The following is a 13850-nucleotide window of genomic DNA, read 5'->3' as shown; positions in this document are numbered from 1 at the left end:
GGGGTGGGGGATGGGGAAGCAGGGGGATGGGGGAGGAGGGGGCCTGGGGGGGTCGCGGAGGGGACCAGGGGAGGAGGGGGCTGGGGGCTGGGGGCTGGGGCGCGGGGAGGGGGCGCGCGGTGTTTCTCCATCTTCGCGCTCCCACCTGGTAGCAATGGGAGAAAGCGAAATAAAGGAGCCCGGGAAGAACCGTCGTTATTTTTCAAAAGGGAGAGGTTGCGGGGTCACATGACTGCGAGTAACCGTCTGGGCGGCGAGGCCGCGACTCGGGGTTCGCTGCAGAGCCGCCCCTCCCGCGGGGGCGCTGACGTCACGGAAAAGCCCCGGCGAGGACCTGCCGCCGCGGTATAAACTGCGGCCCGCGGCGGCTGCGGGCGGCGGCACGGACGGCGGGCACCCCGCGAGCGCCCCGCGAGCACCCCGGGAGCACCCCAAGAGCGCCCCGGGACCACCCCGCGAGCACTCCGGGGCCACCCCGGGAGCACCCCAGGAGCACCCTGAGAGCACCCCGGGACCACCCCGGGAGCACCCCGCGAGCACTCCACGCGCACTCCAAGAGCACCTTGAGAGCACCCAAGGAATACCCCGCGCGCACCCCGAGAGCACGCACCCCAGGAGCACCCCGAGGGTACCCCGCGCGCATCCCAGGAGCACCCCGCGCGCATCCCCGCGCACCCCGAGAGCACCCCGCGCACCCCAGGAGCACCCCGCGCACCCCGAGAGCACCCCGCGCACCCCAGGAGCACCCCGCGCGCATCCCCGCGCACCCCGAGAGCACCCCGCGCTCACCCCAGGAGCACCCCGCGAGCACCCCGCGCTCGGCGACCCGGGACCGCAGCGCACCCACGCACTCGCGGATTCGGGGCGCCCCCCGGGCCGAGCCAAGTAAGCGGGCGCGTCGGGGCGGGGGGGGGGGTCCTGGGCCGCGGCGGGAGCGCGGGGAGCGGGGAGCGGGAGCCGGCGGGCACGGGGTGGGCGTTCCCAGCGCGCAGAACTTTCTGAGTTGAGCCGGGAGCCCCGGGAACTTGGGTGCGCGCTGTGGCTTTGGGGGCGGGGAGCGGGGGAGCGGGTAGGGGCAGAGCCGAAGGTGCAGACGAGGCCCTTGGTCCCCAGGTTCGTGGGTTCAGGCCCGGAGCAGGGTCACCTCCGCCCGCAGGGGCCGCCCCAGGAGCGCCGGCGTCCCACTGAGGCACGGCGGAGCCGGCCGGCTGGTCATCCCCGGGTGGTGCGTCCCGGAGGGGAGGCGGGTGTGCGTTTCCCACGCTCACCAGGAGTGGCCTGCGGGGACCTCCGCAGAGGAGAACTTGTCCCCAAGATGCTGGGGGCGTTGGGCAGGTCCTTGCGCCTCCGATTCCGCTCAGGAGGGTGGAAATCTGAGCTGGACGTGGGTTAGTGGGAGTGGGGCGTCCTGGCTGCAGAGGTGGTGGGTCCCGGCGCAGCGGTCACCTCCCTGCCCCCGCTCGGCTGGGGGCTGCGGTTTAGGACGCCGTGTCTGTGGGCAAGAGGGCAGAGCTGAGGCAGGAACCTCAAACCGAAATCCTTTCAATCCTTTCATATTTTTTATTTTTTTTGCCCCCCGCACTAGCTCACTCAGGCAGCTGCAGGGCGCCAGGGCAACTTTACTAAACATGGAAGTTCCAATGAGTGCTGGTCCCGGGCAGCCCGGGGGTGATGTCATTGCCACGTGTCTCCCGCCCGGGCACCAAAGCCCTCTGGATGCGGGTGCAGCTAGGAGCCCTGTTTGGACCAGAGCCGCTAACGTGGCCGCCGTCCCCAGCTCCGTCCCCAGCTCCGTCCCCAGCTCCGTCCGCAGCTCCTCCGGCTTGTTGCTCGGCTGGCCTGCGGGGTGCGCTTCCTGAGGACGCTGGGTGATGCTAGCGGCTCTTGCTTCCTCTTGCAAATGAGCTGGTTACTAGTGTGTGTGTGTGTGTGTGTGTGTGTGTCCAGTGGAAAGCCTCTTGGATTTGGGGACAGTTTCCTTGGGGTTCCTTATATCAGGCTTCCTTGGGGCTCAGCCCACCTGCTCGGCTATTGCTGCTGGCTGACGGTGTGCCCCCCCCCCCCCCCAGCTCGCTGTGCTTACTAACGTACCTCTGGGCTCTTTGCTCTCCAGGACCCAGCGATGACTCTGAATAATGTCACCATGCGCCAGGGCCCCGTGGGCATGCAGCCGCAGCAGCAGCGCTGGAGCATCCCAGCTGACGGCAGGCACCTGATGGTCCAGAAAGAGCCCCCGCAGTACAGCCAGCGCCACCGCCAGTCGGCCGCCCCGGAGGACCCCTGTCGCCAGAGCTGGTCCTCAGACTCCACGGACTCAGTCATCTCCTCCGAGTCAGGGAACACCTACTACCGGGTGGTGCTCATAGGGGAGCAGGGGGTGGGCAAGTCCACTCTGGCCAACATCTTTGCAGGCGTACATGACAGCATGGACAGCGACTGCGAGGTGCTGGGAGGTAGGTGGCCCAGCCCCAGTGGGCTTCTGTCTGCGGTGGTGGTCCCGCCTGGAAGAGTGAGGGGGCGGGCCGTGTATCTGCAGAGCAGGGAGCGGCCGGGGTGCGTTCTTGGCGCTGGCTGGGGAAGCCGAGTCCCCAGAAAAGCCCTGGCATGGGTTCTCGGGATGAGAAAATGAAAATGCTCGTAGGTGGAACCCGGGCCAGAAAGGGAATTTCTTAGATTCCAGCACCACAGGGACTAAGGGGTAGACTGAGTCAAGAGGGCAGAGCCAGAGCCTCAGGATCCCACCTCTGCCTTTTGCCAACCCTGACCTGGATTTTTCAGGAGCTCAGTGTAGACACAGCTTTTTTTTTTCCGGGGTTGTACATAAAACCAAACCGATTAGAAAGACTGTTAGGATGGATTCATCAGTTTCCACCCTTGTTAGAGTCTTCTGAGGGTGTAAGATAGTTTGATATCTTTTTTTAATTTTTTATTTATTTATGATAGTCACAGAGAGAGAGAGAGAGAGAGGCAGAGAAACAGGCAGAGGGAGAAGCAGGCTCCATGCACCGGGAGCCCGACGTGGGATTCGATCCCGGGTCTCCAGGATCGCGCCCTGGGCCAAAGGCAGGCGCTAAACCGCTGCGCCACCCGCGGATCCCGATAGTTTGATATCTGAAAGAGTGCAAGATTTAAAAAAAAAAACTTTTTGAAGTATAACATTGGTGATGCATGTTTGTATAGAGTCTTGCAGGTTTCCAAGACACTTTTCCATGTCCAATCTCGCTTAAAATCATGATTATTTAAGACTCACCTATTTCCCAGGCTGATTTGAGGTGATACAGTGACAAAATGCAAGTGATCCTCAAATTCCCCTAAAGCGCAGCACTGTATTCTGCGAAGTAATAGGATTGTGATCATCGATGATATTCATGCGATGACCTTCAGCCACGGCTCCCACCGGAGCGTACGTGACGGGGACAGCTGCAGCTCTTTGTCTGCAGCTACAGAAATGAAGGGAGAACCTTCCAGCCCCGTGCGAGTGGTGGAGTCTATCTGTACTTCTCGTTGCGACTCACCGCTGAGCATGGACTCCCAAGGTAGGCAGATGCCTTGGTGATGAGTGGGTGCCGGAGCCCCGCTCCTCCCTCCATCCTTCCCTCCCTCCCTCCCATCGGCCCCTGTCACCAACATTTCTTTCTGGTTCCCTCCGGCCTCAGGGAGTTCACTGCTTCACGTGACAGCTCTTGTAAGTGATGACTCATGGATAGGACATTGATTCGTCCCCTCACTTCTGGAATCTCAGGGCCTACAGCTAAACAACGAGCATCCAGGAGAAATAGGGTCAGAGGCGCGTTACCTGGTTCTCCGTAAAGGCTGGTGGGTGACCGTCGATCCTGGAGCGAGGGAGGCAGGAATGGATATCTGGGATGAGCGTCTGCCACAGGAGACGTGCTTTGTCGGGTACCTTACGTCTGCTAGTGTCTATCTGAGTGCTTGGAAGATTCCTGTACTCAGGTGGCCAACCGAGTCTCCCGGATGCCGGGGATCAGTAGCTAGGATTGGAACTCAAGGCTTTATGATCTTAGTTTGGTGTCGTTCTCACACTGCCGTTGGCAGGGAACCTGCTCGGTGCCAGGCACTATGCTGAGTACTTCTCATAAGTCATTTTCTGATAATAGAAAAGTCGAACCGAATTCGTGTTACTGTCCCCATTGTACAGGCGAAGACAGGGAGGCTTGCGGCATCAGGTCCCTGTCCCAGGGTGGTAAAACTAGTCCGTGGTGTCACGGACCTAGGGAATCACACCTGGGCGTGTGCATCCAGTGTACCCTGCAGGCCCCGAGGCTGAATCCGGCTCCGCTAGCATCGGGTGCGTGCCCGGCTGTGTAGGCCCCGGGGCACCCCGTGACGCACGCGTGCGACGCCGAGGCCCCTTAGCAAGGAGTGAAGTGCCGGTGGCTCTCATTCAGAGCGGGGTCAAATTAGTAAATCGCTTAAGAAGTAGCAGTCAAGTGTTTCGGGAGGCGGGCAGGAGGGAGAGGTCCCCCAGAGGCTTTCATTTGTTTTTGTGGAGGGAGGTCTTGGAAAATTAGTGGGGGGCAGCCTTTCAAACACGTGTGTCCCCCACCCCTGGAGCGAGTGGCTCTCGCCGGGAGGCGGTATCCCCGCAGGCACGGAGCGTGGGAAGCCCGACTCACCCCTGGACCTGGGAAGGCAGAGGCTTCTCTCTTTGGGAGAGCGCTTTGTGTCACGCGGGGAGGGCGAGGGGGACTCCTTTCCTTCTCCCCTCCAGCAGCGGATCTCTGGAGAGAAGCTTCTCAGGTGACCCGTCCTACAGAACGTGTCCCATTTGAGTGACTTCATTCGTCCTGTCTAGGATTGCATCTCTCTCTCTCTCTCTTTTTTAAGATTATTTATTCATGAGAATACACAGTAACGAGAGAGAGAGAGAGAGAGAGAGAGAGAGAGAGAGAGAGAGAGGCAGAGACACAGGCAGAGGAAGACGCAGGCTCCATGCAGGGTGCCCATGTGGGACTCGATCCTGAGTCTCCAGGATCACGCCCTGGGCTGAAGGTGACGCTAAACTGCTGAGCCACCCGGGCTGCCCTAGGATTACACCTCTTATCCGTAGGCAGCTGTTGGAATCACTAGGGGCTTCGTGTTTCCAAAGAAGAAGGTTTTCCTAGGCATGCCCCCCACATTGTTCCTTTTTCAGCATTAATCATTAAAAAAAAAAACAAAAACAAACCAAAACCCCCTACACGGTACTCTCATCAGAATTTCTTCTAATAAAGATGAATGTGGTTACAGCTATCTTGCAATAATCTTATGACTGTCTCGGCACATTTGATGCCACTCATTCATCCTTCCTTCCTTCCTTCCTTCCTTCCTTCCTTCCTTCCTTCCATTCATCCTTCCATCCATCCATCCATCCATCCTTCCTTCCTTCCATCCATCCATCCTTCCTTCCATCCATCCATCCATCCATCCTTCCATCATCCATCCATCCATCCATCCATCCATCCGTCCATCCATCCATCCATCCATCCAAATAGTTACTGAATGTACACCCTGGAGCTTGGTGAGTCACTGCGGTGACATGCAAGTCTGAGGGCTTCCCCTACAGATGCTTACACATCTATAGGGTGTGTAATGGAGACGGCTTTACACCAATTCTACGCCAGGATAGGGTGTGACGAGCGTCTTGAAGGAGGTACGAGGACAGTGCTAGGGGAAACTGGAGGAGAAAGGATGACTTTTGGCTGCGGAGGTCAGCACAGGGGTCATGGAAGGGGTGGTCTGCAATGTGAACCCTGAGGCTGGCTGGGGTTCGGGAGCGCTGGAGAAGGCCCTGGACTGCAGCACGTTGGGTGGGTCTGGGGCTCAGCTTTGACACGGATGGGCCGAGTGCCATCACACAAGGCCCAGGCCCTCCCCAGACGTGCTCATCAGTGAAACGGGGACAGTACCTTTCCCAGGACGCTAGCGGCCAACAGGACGGGGCATATGTGATGCGTGTAGCATCGTGCCTGGACATCAGTTCCAGCCAATTCCGAATCTACCCCTTCCTGTACCTGGACGCAGGCTCCCAAACCACCGCTTCTGTTCCTTGTGGCCTCGTCCACCTGCGTCCTGCCCTTGCCAGGGGCCCCGTGATACATGCGGAAGACACAGGTGCCGCCAGCGGGGAGGACAGGGCTCGTGGAGCAGCGGCCCCTTCGGAGTTCCGTGGTGTCTCCTGGGGCTGCGAGGGTGGAGAGCAGAGGAGAATTCAGGGGGACGAGGGTGCTGGGGCCTCGCAGCTTTGGAGGGGGCACGGGAGCCTGTGGCAGCGAGAGAGGGCACCGTGTGGGTCCCACGGCCTTGGGGGGGCCCTCCTCCCACAGTGGGGGTCGACTGAACGGTTAAAGTGTGCCAGCCCAGGGAAGGTTGCTGGTGTCACCCCATCATGGAGGCTCCACCCCACCCCTCGGGACAATCTATTGTGATGCACAGCATGTGCCTGTGCCCCACCCCCCGCCCCCCCAGAAAGCCCTGGAAAATGAGGACTGGCCCAGATCCAGAAACCAAAACCCCCACAAGCCAATAGGCCTCAACCCTTTCTCCACATGCCTTAAACCCAGGACTCTTCTAGCATCCCATATTCTTTAATTTCCCTTCTCCTCACCCGATTAGCCCTTGAGAAGGCGTCAAGGTGAGCGACAAGGGGAGAAAGAGAAAGGAGCACGTTGGGTGCGGCAGGTGCTCCCCAGCTTGGCCCAGGGCCCGGAGCCCAGGTGTGGGCGCGGGCAGGGAGGCAGGGCCCAGATACACTGTTTCAGGCTCTTGGATTTGCAGCACGATGATTTTCAGGTGGAGGTGAGTCCAGGAATCTTCCAGAACAGCGGAGCACTCAGGCATCTACTATTTAAGGTGTTGACCCTTAATCCACATTTTCTCTAGGATGTTCCCATATCTCCTGGACCAGGGGACAGTCTGAGCTCGCTCCCCCCCACCCCCACCCTGTGATTATTGTGTAGTGTGTTTCGCTTTGAAGTGCAGGGGACGCATGGGAACCCTGGGGCCTGCTTGTGGGTGGCGCGTGGTGGGCTGAGGGCGCACAAGGTGCTGCTCTGGCGTTTGTGAGCACGGGGAAGACTTTTTTAGAGAAAAGGAAAGAAGTCCGAGGCAGCCACTAGGCCGCCAGCCCGCCCCCCCCCCCGACCCCAGTGCGGCTCAGGTTGTATAAATAGGCCCATTGAGGCACGGGGCCTGCTCTGTGCTAAGCCGGCATGTCCCACCGCGGTCCCGCTTGGCTGCACGTGGTGGATGGCACACGGGCTGCGCGTGACGGATCCACTTACCTTCATCCAGTGTCCTAGATGAGCAAGTATTTAAACCAGGAGCGTTGCTTGCCCTAAACCCCTCACTATTCTAGAACAAGGAGGGCCCCAGTTTCCCCGAGGTGCTTTAAAGCGAGGGCGCGGGTAGGGTAGGAATAATGGCACATGTGGCGTCGGACTCTCTTTCTCCTTGACTCTCGCTTCGCCCAGCCTCCTCCGCCTGGACGAGCGATGACAACAGCTGACATTTGTGGCCTTTCCACTTTGAGCCCAGGCTTAACACGTGTCCTTGTCACGTGGCCTTGAGGCACGAATGCTGTCATCAGTCCCATTTCACAGATGCAGAAAACTGAGGCCCAGGGCACGTAAATGGTCCAGAACTGCGTAGTGCAGAAGGGATGGCATCCAGATCCTAGTTCAGGTTTGCTCGTGCTTGTATCCCCGGGGCCGCGGTCGGCGTTCATTCATTCTCTCGATAAGTTATTTGCTGCCCACCTGCAGCTTGCTGGGCACTGCCCAGGGGTCGGGGGGTAGAGTAGCAAGCAGCACTCATGCAGACCTCTGCCTTAACATTCCAGGGGTAAGAGGGACAGAAAGTAAGAAAATAAGTTAAATGGGACACCTGTGTGGCTCAGTGGTGGAGCGTCTGCCCTCAGCTCAGGGCGTGACTCCGGGGTCCCAGGATCGAGTCCTGCATGGAGCCTGCTTCTCCCTCTGCCTGTGTCTCTGCCTTTCTGTCTGTGTCTCAGGAATAAATAAATAAAATCTCTATAAAAAATAAGTTAAAAAATCTCTAAAAAAATCTCTAAAAAAGTTAAATAAGTTAAAAAATAAATAAAATCTCTATAAAAAATAAGTTAAATAATTGCATGTTAGGTGCCTCGAAGTACGATGAACAAAAACAAAAAACTGGGAGGGAGCAAGAAATACTGGTGGGAGAGGCATGGTGTGGTTCTAAGTAGATGGCGAGGGAGCTTCCCCTGGATGGGGGTAAGGGCACAAACCTTTGGATGTTCCAGGGGACAGATTTAAGGCAAAAAGAGCAGCAAGAAAAATGGCAAACAAAACAAAACAAAAAAAACCCCATCATTATGAAAATCATAATTTTCAAATGATGAAATTCCAAACAGGGAGCCTCACTGTGAAAATAGAGTAGGGGACGGGCTGATTCATGCCGAGCTGATGGGACTCCCTCCTGCAGAAACCCCAGTTCCCTCGCCCCCCACCTGGTCCCTCTGGGCAGGGGCTGCTCCGCCCTCGTTTGCTGCCCCTTCCCCTCCACCTACACTGGGTCTGGGCTGCAGGGCGGGGAGGAAGGTCTCGGGGGTCGTACTGAAGATGGGGAGAGAAGCCTGCTTAGTCCCAGGGAACCGTAATTTTTTTTAAGGACGTGCACGTGAGCCAAAAGAGCGACAGTCCCGGGATTTTTCCTGGCTCGTCTCCCAACAGGAGCGATGCCTCCGAGCCTAGGGCTCCCGAAATTGCCAGTGAGTGTCCAGCAATCAGCCCCCCCACCCGAGAGGTACAGGGCATATTTCCAGGGAAGGCTTAGGAGTGGGGCTTACAGACCCACTGGGCGGCGAGCATGTTCCCTCCCGCAGCATCGTCCACGGAGTCGGAGTCAGAAGCTCAGCGACCGTGTCCCCGTGGATGATTTTCCCGGAGCAAAGGTCTAGGAAGGACGAGGACTTGGGGGGGCTCGTCGGAAGACGTCAGTGTTCTGCTGGGGAAACGCTGGAGGAACGGAGGGACGTGGAGTGTGGCGGGAGGGGTTAGAGATAGCAGCCGGCCCCTGCGGCTGTGTGCCTGGTTGCCGCGCGGAAAGCATTGCCGACCTCCCTGACTCCCGCACCACGGTCCTTTCTTTTCTAGAAGACACCTATGAGCGCACGCTGATTGTTGATGGGGAAAGCGCAACAATTATACTCCTGGACATGTGGGAAAACAAGGTACGCGGAGCCCGTCGCTGGCAGTGGGTGCCTCGCAGGCCTGCCTTCCAGTGGGCTGTCTGGGGCAGGGGCAGAGGTGGGCCTGTCCTTTTCTGTGTTCTAGGTGAGGTGGGCCCATTTGCTTCATTAGATGCTTCTTTTCCCCCCCAAAGTAGGAGCCTGTTCTAAGGAAGAGGCCACTCGCGGACGGGCTCTGAATAATAAGCAAGTTGCCGCGATTTGCCTTTAGTTCTATTTAAAATGAGACAAAAGCATTATGTCTGCTTTAGGGAAAGTGCCAAGTATGGAGGATAATTTAAAACTACATAAAACCAGGTTATATGAAGTTGACATTTTTTTTTAGGATTTTATTTATTTATTTGAAAGGGACAGAGAGAGAGAGAGAGAGAGAGAGAGGACAGAGGGAGAAGGAGAGGGAATCCCAAGCAGGCTCCGTGCTGAGCGTGGAGCCGACGCAGGGCTCGATCTCACGACCCTGACGTCATGACCTGAGCTGAAACCAAGAGCCGGATGCCACCCAGGCGCCCCCGGCATTGACATCCTTAACACCAGTCTCCAACATTTGCCTTTTTAAAAGATTCTGGGCTTCCGAGCACGTAGGCTCGACCTTGTGTTTACGGAGAGTCGTCCTATTCTCACCGAAGGATCCTAAATTTCATCAGCTGGGAAAGGGACAGGGAGTTTCTGGAAATCAGAAAAAAAGCTCATTTTTGGTCGGTTAGATAGAAATTGGAGATGTGGTTTGGCCGAGTCATCGTATAATAATAATTCACCAACCCAAGCTGTATGTGGGAGGAGTGGACGGTAACAACTTTAGGAGGCGCGTATTGTTTCTCTGCGAAGGACGCCTCACTGGCCAGGCCAGCCCGAGCTCAGGGAGGGTCTTCTCGTTGTACCAGGGGGAGAACGAATGGCTCCAGGACCACTGCATGCAAGTCGGGGACGCCTACCTGATTGTCTACTCCATCACGGACCGAGCCAGCTTCGAGAAGGCATCTGAGCTGCGGATCCAGCTCCGCAGGGCCCGGCAGGCAGAGGACATCCCTATAATTTTGGTGGGCAACAAAAGTGACCTGGTTCGGTGCCGGGAAGTGTCTGTGTCAGGTAAGCAGAGCGGCGCCAGGACCGGGGCACAGTCTCGGGGTCGCCTGCCTTTCCTCCAGATGGGTGCCCTTTTCTCTTCTTTCATGAAGTGGGAGCCAGGGAAATGCCCCGTGGAGCGTCATGGGGGAGGCTCCAGCGTTCCCCGTAGATCCTCTCTGTGCCGATGGCCGTGCCCTCGTCCTTCTGACCCATGTGCTGCATTCCCCTGTCCCCACCCTGGAATTCCGTTAGGGAAAAGAGCATGCTCGGGAGAAGGGGGGTGGATTTACTGGCACTCCCCAACCTTTTCTCCTTGTCCTTTTCTCTAGGGAACTCTTAGGAGTTCAGGGAAAGAAACGTAAGATGGGAACTCTGATTGGGGGCAACTATGAGAGTTTCAGTGAGAATAAGAATTCTACTCTGGTTGCCTCTGGTTCCTGGGGCCCCTGGGAACACCCTCCTTCCTGTCCCCTACCTTTTCCTTCCCAGATTTCTGTGAAGGCACCAACCTGATGGACTCACACAGACATTTCCATGCATAGTTCAGGGATATCACCTCTTTCCTTGGGTCCCTTGAGATGTTATTGGCCTAATACAGATCTGGCTCCTAGTACGATGGTAAAAAAATTAAATACTGCATTGTCGGGCCCTACTCAGGAGAAATGAAATCTGATAAGGACGTACCATATACAGCTAGCTTCGGGATGTCTCACTCTTAGGGGACGACTGTCTACGGCAGTCATTTTTTTTCTAACCAAAACGTGGATACAAGGTCAGGGAACACGACGGAGTGTTCGAAATTGAGGCTCCTCCGGAAAAGCCGGTTCATGCGTTTTGCTGGGACCGTGTCGTACATTGGTGAAATCATCGAAAGTTTTTCGAAGTACCTCATCGAAGCTTTAAAATTGTTTTTTTGAGAGAGAGAAGTCAAAGAGTAGGATTCTTGTTCAATTCAGGAAACTGAGTCAGGAGAAAGAGTTCCGAATCTGAGCTTGAGGACAAAGCAGGTCTGGATTCAGACTTAACAGGCTGTGGGAACTCCCTCATGTTTTGATTGATTGATTTTTGGAGATTGTATGTATTTAGTCATGAAAGGCAGAGACACAGGCAGAGGGAGAAGCAGGCGGGGAGCCCGATGCGGGACTTGATCCCAGGACCCGGGGATCACGCCCTGAGCCAAAGGCAGGCAGAGGCTCAACCGCTGAGCCACCCGGGCATCCGTCCCTCATGTTTTTATTTATTTTTATTTTTTAATATTTTATTTATTTATTCATGAGCAGCACAGAGAGAGGCAGAGACACAGGCAGAGGGAGAAGCAGGCTCCGAGGTGGGACTCGATCCCAGGACCCCGGGGTCACGCCTCGAGCCAAAGGCAGGTGCTCCACCGCTGAGCCACCCGGGCGCCCGTCCCTCATGTTTTTAAGAGATCCCCCTCACCCCAGTTTCTTCATCTGTCTGAAAGGGAGAATAGAGTTTTCGGGGTTGTTTTGAACCTGGGCATACGGTTTGTGCAGTGTTCAGCCCGGCGGCGCGGGCAGCGCCGTATCTGCAGGCTGTGGTTTTCCCGTTGGAGTTAAGGTCACGTCTCTGCTGGAGGGGCCCTCCTCCCGGGAGCCTGAGGTGGGCCAGGTGCCAGCCCGGCTCCCCTGCTTCCAGGAAGCTCCCCACCACCCCGCCCGTGCACCCATGGGGGACCCGCGTCGCGGTGGCCTGCGGCCGGTGGCGCCGAGCGGCTCTGACTGTCCCGCCCTCTTCCCTCCGCAGAGGGGAGAGCGTGCGCCGTGGTGTTCGACTGCAAGTTCATCGAGACGTCGGCGGCCGTGCAGCACAACGTGAAGGAGCTGTTCGAGGGCATCGTGCGGCAGGTGCGCCTCCGGCGGGACAGCAAGGAGAAGAACGAGCGGCGGCTGGCCTACCAGAAGAGGCGGGAGAGCATCCCCAGGAAAGCCAGGCGCTTCTGGGGCAAGATCGTGGCCAAAAACAACAAGAATATGGCCTTCAAGCTCAAGTCCAAGTCCTGCCATGACCTCTCTGTGCTCTAGGCCCCCGGGGTCACCCAGATGTCCCCTGACAGACATCGTGAGCACCACCGGGACCGATAATCTATATTAGATTGCATCCTTCGGTACTATTACGTGCGGCTTCCCCCACTGTAGCTGGGAATTCACGTGTTAGCCTCACGGGCAGCCAAGGGCATGGCAGACCACAGGTCCTTGTAAAAATCAGTATTTATTTGCAGGAAAAGCCTGACCTTGCTACTGGAACACTCGAGACTCCTGAGAGGGTGTGTTCGGCGTTCACACGTGTTTCCTCTCCTCCGTATAGTAGAGGATGGAAGCCTGCACCAGAACGCTCAGAACGAGGACTTTTCATTATTAAAATTTGTCCCAGTGTTCCAGGAGAGGAAGCTGAGGCCAGGGGGCCATAAGCAAATATAGGAAAGCCGTCAAAGGATTAATCCACGGGCGGGAAAATGAATCTCTCTGTACCGTATATTCATGGAGCTATGCTTGTAGAACCGGGCTCCTCATAATCGTGACTATTATTGCTCCATCAAGCTGTGAAAAGAAATGGTGGACCTTGCTGGAAACTAAAGCTTAGCAAAGGATTTTTGTGCAATGCCCACAGTTGGGGATCCAGAAATTTATAGCATTGGAACTGATACCGATACCGCTTACGAGATCAAAAATCCTATCTTCGCTTCTGTGTCTTACAATGTTTTGTTTGGGGCAAAATTATTTAAATCACATTCTACGTAGTCGAACCGCCTCTCATGTTTCACGGTTTTTAAAGTCTTGGGGCCATCATGAATATATTTTTCAAATCTGAATTGTTGATAACCTGGAGTGCGAAATGCCAAATTTTGAAATATGATCAAAAGTCTGAGTTTTTATAAAACACGAAAGGCGAATACTTCCAGTGCTTCGGGTTGACCCTTGTATGCCACAGCTCTGCTCTATTTATTGTTATTTTGCAAAATAATAATCATTTTAACATTTGATAAAGCATATTTATGAACATATTTCTTAATAGGAAAAATGTCCATTTTATTACCATTTTCTATCTTTTTCAGAATATGCGAGTTTTTACCTATATGTCTTATAATAAAAAGAAATAAAATCTTTGGGAAAAAAGGCATTCTTAAAATGTTTTTCCTCCCCAAATAAGCCGATTATGATGCTTTCCCTATAGCTTCTAGGGAAGCTGTCTGTCCTCCCCGATCCAACCATCCTATGTCGGACATACGCAAGCGCACCCTATGGAAACATACCTGTTATTTTATATTTTATATTTATTCCTTCTTTTCGTCGGTGGTGGCCCTGTTGTTGTTTGTTTCAAAGACTACCCCTGACACCTCTCCTCTGGAGCCATGGGTCACAGTAACACAAGGTTATTTTTGGCTAATACAGTTGGGAAGTATTTGGGGTCCTCTAAATGCTAAGTTACGGTAAAAGCCAGATTGATCTTTTGGTTTGGCAAATTCCTGACTGAGCAGATGGGCCTTTGCTCCCCGAAGGCTCATGGTCTTAAGCTTGACTAAAGCATTAGAGGAAAT

The 13850-nt window shown here is 55.7% G+C and overlaps 1 protein-coding gene across 2 annotated transcripts; it reads left to right on the top strand.

Moving 5' to 3' along the window:
• The first annotated feature begins 389 nt into the window (after window positions 1-389).
• On the top strand, window positions 390-13416 carry GEM (GTP binding protein overexpressed in skeletal muscle). 2 transcript variants are annotated; one of them, XM_055303486.1, is made up of 5 exons: window positions 390-885; window positions 2114-2453; window positions 9135-9211; window positions 10111-10315; window positions 12059-13416. In XM_055303486.1, exons 2-5 carry the CDS (start codon window positions 2123-2125, stop codon window positions 12334-12336), a joined length of 891 nt encoding a protein of 296 aa, XP_055159461.1. In that variant the 5' UTR covers window positions 390-885; window positions 2114-2122; the 3' UTR covers window positions 12337-13416. The 2 variants fall into 2 exon arrangements, with proteins under 2 accessions (XP_055159461.1, XP_055159462.1); XM_055303487.1 differs by lacking the exon at window positions 390-885 and adding an exon at window positions 1427-1846.
• The last annotated feature ends 434 nt before the right edge of the window (window positions 13417-13850 follow it).

This window comes from Nyctereutes procyonoides, unplaced genomic scaffold (genome assembly GCF_905146905.1).
Source record: "Nyctereutes procyonoides isolate TBG_1078 unplaced genomic scaffold, NYPRO_anot_genome, whole genome shotgun sequence".
Taxonomy (NCBI): domain Eukaryota; kingdom Metazoa; phylum Chordata; class Mammalia; order Carnivora; family Canidae; genus Nyctereutes; species Nyctereutes procyonoides.
Note: the sequence above shows the minus strand (reverse complement) of the source record. Positions and strands in the feature narration are given on the sequence as shown.